Consider the following 9,642-nt stretch of genomic DNA (forward strand, 5'->3'; position numbering starts at 1 on the left):
TCCTTTTCCCAGCCACTGAAAATACCACCCACCCTCCCACCAACACATTTGTATATATACAGTTTTTTTCTGAGCCGAGTTTGCCGTTATTGCCGTGCTGTGACGCTGCAGGGGAACGAAACAGAATGGGAGAGGGCTCGAAATGGTCCTGTGGTACATTTCTTTTTGTCGTGGTGGGGTGAGATGTAGAACTAAGTGGAGAGTGATGGAAGAGAGAGTCGAAGAAAGAGAAGAGAAGAGAGAAAGAGAAGGGGGTGGGGGAGTGAAAAGCACCCGCCTGCTGCTGTATGTGAAACATGGGGTCTGACTTACAGTTCAAATAGAAGCTCTTTGTTCTGTCGAGCGTCCCGAACATTCAAGGTTTTTGAGCTGGTGGAGCTGTGTTCTGCCATAAAAACCTTTACTTACAGTACAGTACTCCCCAACTTTTAAATGTAAGAATCAAATAGCACCGTAAAAGTTGGACTGGCTGTTTTTCACATGCTCCAAGATCTGTGCGTTTATCTTAAAGTCTGTGTGCTGACGTTAATTGTTACTTTCAAGGTATTATTATTGATTGCTCTTTACTGTGACTACTGATCAGTGATGGCACATTAACTGTTGTTGCTTGTGTGAGGAGGAAAAAAAAATCGTTGATGAGACTTGGTGGCGTCGTGCTAACAGCTTCCCACGCGCCTCCCTGCACCGATGTGATGTAAAACGTTGATGTTGATGATGTTGATGATGGTTTGAAACCCCTCCGCCGTAGTAAGACATCTATTCCCTCCTGAAGCTCCTCCCCGGTCTAATCCAGTTTGAACTAATCACTGCTGAGTTACAGAGCAAACCAGAGACAGAAAACACAGAAGGTGTGAGGCATCTGGAGTGTGCAGACGTGTGTGTGTGTGTGTGTGTGTGTGTGTGTGTGTGTGTGTGTGTGTGTGTGTGTGTGTGTGTGTGTGTGTGTGTGTGTGAAATGATGTGACCAGACCCATATGAGTGACAGGTGGAATGTGTTATTGATGATGATGATGATGATGATGAGGATGACACCAGCAGTTTAGCTCTTGCTGTTCTTGCCGGTGGGGCTCTTCTTCTCCTTCTCCTTCTCCTCTTTCCCCTTTGGCTTCTCCTCTTCCTCCTCCTCCTCCTCTTCCTCCTCGCCCTCGTCCTGGTCATCTCCCTCCTCTCCCTCCTCCGCCTCATCTCCCTCCTCTCCCTCTTCTCCCTCCTCACCCTCCTCCTCTCCCTCCTCTCCCTCCTCCTTCTCCTCCTCCTCCTCCGCCTCCTCTTCCTCCTCCTCGGGCCTGGCGCTGGACTTCCTGTAGGCTCCCAGGGAGTAGGTTCGCGCCGACATGTAGGAGAAGCCGGGGTAGCCCGACTGGACCATGGCCCCGCCCACAGAGCTCAGACGGCACTCCTCACCCTCCAGCAGCTTCCTGCTCAGACAGACAGACAGAGAGAGGGGACAGAGATGAAGACCTTCTAGTCTGGTTTTGTTTCTATTTTTATCTCTGTGTGTCTCTGCTGGGGGATCTGATGTCACTGGTGTATCAGTGGCAGCACCTCTGCTGCCTGTTTTGGTATATTTGCCTGAACATCCAGATTAGATTATTGTTAGGTTTCATGTGACAGTGAGGAATAGAAAAGAAAGCAGATTATACAGATCATTGCATGTTAATGTATTCTACGTTTCCAAATGGATCCAAGTTTGTTTTTGTTTTTTTTCTTTGCTTCACAGTAAATGTAGGGGCTAAGATAGGTGGACAGGATCAAACTATCTGTCTTGAAAACTAGAACACTGCAAATGATGGTTTAATTTAAAAAAAAATGCCTTAAAGGTCCAGTGTGTAATGTTTGTCAAGGTTTATTGGCAAAATCTGAATATACTACCAATGAATATATTTGTAAAATCGCTATAAAATAAAATCTGTTCGATTTTAATAGCCTTATAATTCTTCTTTTATATATACATATAGCAAGGATCTTGCCGCCAAGATCCTTGCTAATAGCTATATGTGTCGCCATCTTGCGCTGCCATGTTTGTACGGAATAGAAAATCCAGCCAACCAGAGAGCCCGATTCAAGAGTTTCACGTTCATAAATAAACACCAACAGATGAATAATAGTAATAATAATCCTAGATGTCACTGTTTTCCCCTCATTTTTCACACTGGACCTTTAAATACATACTGGAGTTGAAGTGGAACTCATTGTAATGCATGCTTTAAGACCTACATCAAAATAAACACTATTTTTTCAGTATTATTCATGAACTTATTTTTGTTATTCTTCATGAAAATGTTTAAAATAAGTCAAATAAGACCTTTTATTACAAACTAACACTGAGCACATGACTGTCTGTGGTGTTGTTTGTAGTGTGGCTCTAACCTGTAGGCAGCGATCTCAATGTCCAGAGCCATCTTTACATTCAGCAGGTCCTGGTACTCGCGCAGGTGACGGGACATCTCTCCCTTGGTGCTGCGCAGAGCACCCTCCAGCTGCTGGATGGTGTCCTACACACACACACACACACACAGATCACATTACAGTATGAAATATAATTATCTTGTTGCTGAACAGTCATGAATAGGGATGGATTGAAAATGTGCTGATAAACATCTAAAAAAAGATTTTAATAATTGTGCAGTGACACTGAAGGAGGGATGCATTAATTTTTAATATGAAAGTGATTCATTAAAGATATCCTATAATTAAAGATCCCAGGCTGCATCCTTCATCAGTGTCGACCCTGAGATAGAGCCTGAGAGTTCAGCTGATGAGTGTGATATCCCCGGCCTCGTCTCTCAGCCTCGTGAGACATGTTTGGTTTGTGTAATTAACTGATCTGTTATTGGTTTATCTGTTGTCGTTTATTCATTTTTAATGCTGTTTTGATCAGTTCCTGCCTTCAAGTGTTGTTTCAAACACAGTGATTATATAAAAAACCCCAACAAAAAACAACATAGTATTCCATATTATTTGCATACCTGCATTTCTCCAAGTTCGTTGTTATGGCGATCGTCCATCTCAGCAATCTGCCTCTCCAGAGCCTCGTTGTGGCCCCTGAGGGCCTCGATCTCCAGGGTGCGGGCCTGCACCTGCCTGCGGTACTCACTCAGCTCCTCCTTGGAGTGCTTAACGGCGTCCTGGTTGCGGGCAGCCGCCTCGGTCACGCTAGCAAACTTGGAGCGGTACCAGTCCTCTGCCTGGACCTGGTTCCTGGCAGACAGGTTCTCGTACTGAGCCCGGATGTCCTTCAGGGCAGCAGCCAGGTCCGGTTTACTCATGTCCATCTCCACTGACACCTGGACAGAGGACAAGTGAAGAGGGACGGTTATATAGACAGGAATTATACTGTATACATTCTACCCTATACTTATTTAACTTTTAGCCTGAGAAGATACAGCTATTTATCGTTCAGTTTCATTTCCCAAAAGGTTTTAATTAAAGTTTGTGTAATGTGAAGACGGCCAAAGTCATTTGCTCATAATTGGTCAGAATATAAAGAACTATTAGTTCCAAAAGGAAACTGAGGCGCCATTGCTCCTCTGTTCTGCTTGTCCTGGACATTTAACAGCTTTCTGTCAGCAGCTGTGTTCAATACACACTGTATCTGTCTGTCACTGTGATACCTCAGGAGACATCAGTATGTAAAAGATGAGCCATGTGTTGATGAGCTGAGTTGCAGTCCTGCGAGGTGGACTGGACTCACTGCTGCAGGACTGATTAATCGACTGCTGACTCTGCTCTCTGTCGGAGGGAGAAAGCTGTGCTGTCAATAGCTTACAGAGCAAAAAAAATCCCCACGGGGCAGAGGAGAGACCCTGGAGGGATCTGCCCAGCAACTGTCACTCAAATGCATGACTTCCTTAATACCTCAGATAATGGTGAATTGATCTGTGCTGTTTAAAGTTGCAATGAACCCCCCCCCCCCTCTGCTGCAAGGGGAATATCTGCATCTGCAACATGGTGATGCTACATTAGTAACAACTCTATAAAGTCATGGGAACTCCAGGAGCATCATTGTCAGTGTTTCTGATGGCAAACTAAAACTTTTTAGGTTAAACTTCCACTGTTGTAGCCTGCTGCTGCTACACCAGTTAGCTCCATGTTAGGTGTATGCGGGGTCTGACCCCCTCCCGCTCCTCTGAGGACGACCACACCCTTGGCTTATGCGCTATTTCTCCGCATTTTTCTGACGCCCTCCCTCCCCCTCCCCACCTCTGAGTCTGCACCCCCTCCTCACCTCTTCCATTACACATTAACACGCCAGCATCACACCCACGGAGTTGGCCGGCTAATGGCGGAGCTACAGTAGCTTTTTACCCTGCGTTTACAATGACCTTGTAACGTTTTAAGTGTGTTTTATTTTGAAGAGGCCCCCCACCCCCCCACGCCCCCCTTCTGACGCGACACCCACACACTTCATCATGAGCCCCCACCGAAACGGACACACGCTGTTTTTGTTTTTTTTTAGCCTGAACATGGAGGCTAATAGCTGACAAAAAAAAAGAAAAGAAAAGTCCATGTTGAAGTTTGGCACGCGGCAGCTGTGAGTGAGTGGTGAGTGGGCGCGCGGCGGCGGGACGCTGCAGGGGCGCAGGAGACCCCACATTTTCAGAGGGGGAGGGGGGGGAGGGACAGCGCTCGGTGCTGAAACGGAACTGCAGTGCCATCAATTATCCAGTGCGCAGTGGTGAGTTTGAGGAGGACGGAGCTCGTCGGACAAACAGAAACACAGCTCAGGACCGGTTCAGACTTGTTCACCAACACTGCTGCTGCTGCAGCTCAGTGAAGCTGAAACACCATCCCATAATGATACACATACAGATACATTTGACTTATATTAAGCCAATGAAGTAACCTGTGACTGATTTAATGTAGTGGTTATATTATATTTGCAGTAATATGACTGTTAGTCTGAAAACACTCCATCATGAAGTTTTATTCTGAGACTGTGACCAGCCCACAACACTCAGCAGCACAGAGAGGACCAACTCCCCCTCCACCTGTAGACATCACCATCACCAGTGGGACGTGTAGCTACTGTACCTGAGTGGGTTGTGTAGTGGGGTGTGTAGCGGGTTGTGTAGTGGGTTGTGTAGCGGGTTGTGTAGCGGGTTGTGTACCTGACTGGCCTGCAGGGACGTCTGCAGCTCCTGCAGCTCCTCCTCATGAACTTTCCTGAGGAAGGCGATCTCGTCCAGCAGCGACTCCACTTTCTTCTCCAGCTCGAGCCGCGCCAGGGTGGCGTCGTCCACGTCCTTCCGGTAACCCTTCAGGGTGTTCTCCGCCTCCTCGCGCAGCCTGCTCTCCTCGTCCAGCTTCTCCCTCACGCGCTCCAGCGTGTCGTTCATCTGCACGCAGTCCAGGTGCATCTGGCTCTTCTCGTGCGTCAGCTCCTCCACGCGCGCCCGCAGCTCGCGGATCTCCTGCTCGTAGAGCTCGTGCAGGCGGGACGGCTCGCTGTGGCGCTGACGCAGCAGAGTCACCTCCGCCTCCAGGACTTTGTTCTGCTGCTCCAGGTTGTGGACCTTCTCAATGAAGGACACGAAGCGGTCGTTGAGGCCCTGCAGCTGCTCCTTCTCGTTGGTGCGGATGATCTTCAGCTCGTTGGTCACCGCGGTGGACTGGGTCAGGTCCACGGAGTCCTGCATGGAGGAGAAGACGCGGCCCGGCGCCGCCGTCCTGCGGTAGGTGCTGGAGGACATGACGGAGGGGGGGCCGTAGGTGCGGTGGCTGCTGCGGTACCCCGCAGGGTGCAGGCGGGACGGGCTGCTGCCGCTGCCCAGACCGACGCGTCCGGACCGGGGGGCATCTCCGAAGATCTTCCGATAGGAGCTGCTGCTGTAGATGTCGCTGGAGTAACTCATGTTTCCTTCACTTCGGTGTCCGGGCCCCAGTGCTCTGTACGGAGAGAGACAGAGTGTGTGTGGAGTTCAGGAGTGTGTGAGGGTGAGTGTGCGTGAGAGAGAGAAGTGAGATGCGAGTGAAGTCTGGCCAGGACAGCTGCTTTTATAGTGAAGGCGCCGACGCATCATTTGACGCAGAGACAACAGAAGATGAGGGGAAACCTGCAGCTTTTGCAGAAAGCCTCCGCCCTCTGGGGAGACACGGACTCACTCATGCAGCCCCTCTCCTCTGCTGTGGAGCCCAGCATCAACACAACAACACAACTCTACATCAACATCACGTTTTGTATGGGGACTGTATTGTAGCAATTTGAACTGAAAACTTAATAAACTTCACTTTTCATTAAGTTACTGACGCACGATGTGTTTTTGTGTTCATGCTGAAGGACGCACAATAAAACCCACACCATTATGAAATCATATATGTCATTTTTCCCAGCACATCTGTTATCCCACTGGACTGTCTCATGTTACCTCAGTCCATACTGTCCACTGTCATTGCAGTTTTTCTTTGCTGTCCCAGCAGAATAGCAAATGGGATCGATGTGTGGAGCTGCGCTAGAGTGTGTTTTGGTGCTGCAGTCCACATCCAGCCGCCCTCATCCTCCCCGACCTCCGCAATATCGGAATACAGGATGAGACTCATTACAGCGGCCTGATTGTTGCTCTCACGCACTGTCTCAGTCTGATCACAGCCCTGGACCGTGGAAACACCACTGATGCTGTGGGATGTTGTAAGTGTGACCTCCTACTGGCCGTCATCATAAACACATGGGATGGATCATGTTGAGTTTACGAGCCTCTTGGCAAAACTCCATATGCTATAAATCAAACTTCCATCAGATGTATGTACTGTATGCAATGCAGCTTGGAAATAGTTATCTGAAGATGTGTCTGATTGAACTTCTACATGTACATAATAAGTTGTTCCTCTAAGTGAGGGTGTGTGTTCTCCTGCAGCCTCGGGTGTCAGCTCGGTGAATAACACAATCGTGTCTGGTCTGTGCGACGTTCAAATGCTGCGCAGAGCTGCCTGTCGCTGGCCTTGGTCCTGATCCAGGCAGGAGAGGGACCACGCCCCTGTGAAGGAGAGAGCTCACACCCACAGGACTGCAGCCCCCCCCCCCCCCCACCTCCACCTCCACCTCCACAACCTCACACCACACAAGGCGCCTCCGGTACACAATGTGTCTGGACCACAGCCCAAACAGTGGAAATGTGCATCACGCCCAATGCCAAGTAATCTTACAGTAAATCAGTTTGGACTATGTGTGATTACAATCTGAATGCAGTTAGTTTTCTCCAGACCAGTTAATAAGCAAACAAATCTCTGACATATAAACTAGATCAATTACAGCTCTTAAACAAAAATAACTTTAAATCTTCCTTCCAGTGAGACACAGTGAGTTTGCTTTTTCTCTGGTGCAAGTCAGCTTGTTTCTTCTTAAAGTGATCCAGTCTCTAAACTTTTGTCAATGATTAATCAATAATTTAGGTTTGGTATTCTAGATAGATAGATAGATAGATAGATAGATAGATAGATAGATAGATAGATAGATAGATAGATAGATAGATAGATAGATAGATAGATAGATAGATAGATAGATAGATAGATAGATAGATAGATGAGGTGATTTCTGCATTTCATTTGAATTTTGTTGAAGTTTGTACTAAAGCATCATGTTCCTTTACATGAATCTGTGGCACCACATGCTTCATTTATACAAAGTTGTGATACAGTCTGTGATTTTAGCATTACACTACTTGGATGTTAATATATTTCAATAATGTTTTGATCAGTTAAGCCGGTCTTGGAGAAATAATATTCATGACTTGTGTCAAAACCCCTTAGATTTATTGTGATAGATAGATAGATAGATAGATAGATAGATAGATAGATAGATAGATAGATAGATAGATAGATAGATAGATAGATAGATAGATAGATAGATAGATAGATAGATAGATACCTGTTTATTTACACATGTTAACCAGCAGGGGGCGCTAAACCATCAGTGATACTTCACATGTCCAGCAGACATGAACTGATGCTGAGCACATCACATGTAAACACAAACCTCAGTCTGGTTGTTATTACAGTGACACTTTCATGTTGGATCACAGCTTATTGAACATAACAGTGGATTTAACGTGGTGCAGGGATCATGAATGCAAAGCTGAAGTTTAGATCAGTCCCCAAGGTCACACAACTACTCTGTAGTCAGGGTGTAAGGCTGCAGACATCAGCGTCTGGTGAGACCTTCAATCATAAGCAATGATAAAACATCACTGAGCGTATCCGCGCTCCTATAATAAGTCTGGCAGGTAACTTGAGCAAGGTAATGAGGGACTTATTGTAGTGCTCTGCCGAGGCCACCCGGCCATTTCTACTGTCAGTGGGAACAAAAGGGCCCATTGAGGAGAGAGGTTGACTGTGACTCAGCAGGAAATGACAGGTGGCCAGAAATGTCTGATTTCTATCATTATGTCTTCCTCAGCCTCCTGGTCCCTGTGTAGAGTTACCTACATGTACCACGGCCCAGTACTACCCAGGACCAGCACAGAGAGCGCCTTCATTCGATGAAAGCATCATACATACTGTAGCAGCCCAGCCAGAGCCAGTAATCAAATGCTGTTCCAGTCAGTCAGTCCAACATCCCATCAGTAATACAAAACAACTGGGGTTCATGTCAAATCCATATCATAAATCAGCTTTTCATTTCTGTGTGTAATGTTTTCACTCTGATAAACAACTACAACATTCATTCTGACACAGCAGTATAATGAGAGTAAACAAACAGGACCACAGTTGGCAGCCTTGAGCTCTCCCTTACTTTGCCTTCTGCATGGAGACAGAGCCACTAGTTGGATTAAAGAGGGGAAACATGCAGCGGTGGTGCTTTACAAGAAAGACACAGGTAGAGGGCGCTGTTCTTCCACCAGAGACAGGGAGGGAAGAAGGCTTAGTGGCAAAGGCAAATGGTGGAACAAGTGAAAGGTTAATGGGAAAATGTCCTCTGTGAAATATATTTTTGTTGAGCATTGAAAGGAAGAGAAAACACAAACACACACCTCACTGGCATGGCTCGCTGGAACAGTTACTGGAACGATGTAGCCATACCTGTGCTTTTTGATGCTATATATGACCTATCAAAATGTCTGCCATGAAAAAGGGCTTTAGAGTCACTGTCAGTGCAGCTGATCAGAAACAAGACAGAACAACTGAGCGATCATCAGCAGGAGTTGGTTTCGTGCAGTCAGCTGCATCACTCGCAAAACTAAATGTCCCCAACTTGATATCAGAGATGAGCTGTTAGTATGTAGCAGCATATTTACATGGTGGTGAATAGCTGCACAGAGATTGGTAACAACAGAATGTTTGTTTAGGGTAACACACAGATCACAGTGTGTGGGCCTCGGTGGCAGATAATCATGGTACAGTGAGGGCCTTGGATGTTCACACACTGTTTTGATCTCCTCTGATGACCCTGTGCACAGCTGATAAATACTATGTGTTAAGTCATTTACTAACACGATTTATTCAAGTGACCCTTTAAAGGACTCAGCAGTAATGTGAGGACATAGCAGCAGGAAAATCAGACTGAAGAGCTTTGTGAGTTTTCAACACCCAAGTGTTCGTCTTTTCTATGGACTTTAAACCTTGTTGTGGAGCTTGGGACTTACTTATTTTTTGTGTAAGATTTCTACATGTTTTATCTATTTATCATTTGCCTTAGGACAATGGATG

At 46.6% G+C, this 9,642-nt stretch overlaps 1 protein-coding gene across 1 annotated transcript; it reads right to left on the bottom strand.

Moving 5' to 3' along the window:
- Nucleotides 1–246: 246 nt before the first annotated feature.
- On the bottom strand, nt 247–6,063 carry neff1 (neuronal intermediate filament family member 1). The gene is made up of 4 exons (XM_085787765.1): nt 5,112–6,063; nt 2,970–3,287; nt 2,371–2,495; nt 247–1,418 (listed from the first exon to the last, which is right to left on the bottom strand). Exons 1-4 carry the CDS (start codon nt 5,853–5,855, stop codon nt 1,040–1,042), a joined length of 1,566 nt encoding a protein of 521 aa, XP_085643891.1. The 5' UTR covers nt 5,856–6,063; the 3' UTR covers nt 247–1,039.
- Nucleotides 6,064–9,642: the final 3,579 nt, after the last annotated feature.

The sequence above is a fragment of the Trachurus japonicus genome, chromosome 9, assembly GCF_045865225.1.
Source record: "Trachurus japonicus isolate A0001 chromosome 9, Traja_1.0".
NCBI lineage: Eukaryota > Metazoa > Chordata > Actinopteri > Carangiformes > Carangidae > Trachurus > Trachurus japonicus.

Coding starts and splice junctions, on each gene's coding strand:
- neff1 (XM_085787765.1), bottom strand. CDS start 5,855: ATGAGTTACTCCAGCGACATCTACAGCAGCAGCTCCTATCGGAAGATC. Junction 3,288..5,111: donor CGTCCCTGCAGGCCAGTCAG/GTACACAACCCG, acceptor TCCTCTGTCCAG/GTGTCAGTGGAGATGGACAT. Junction 2,496..2,969: donor ACGAACTTGGAGAAATGCAG/GTATGCAAATAA, acceptor GTGTGTGTGTAG/GACACCATCCAGCAGCTGGA.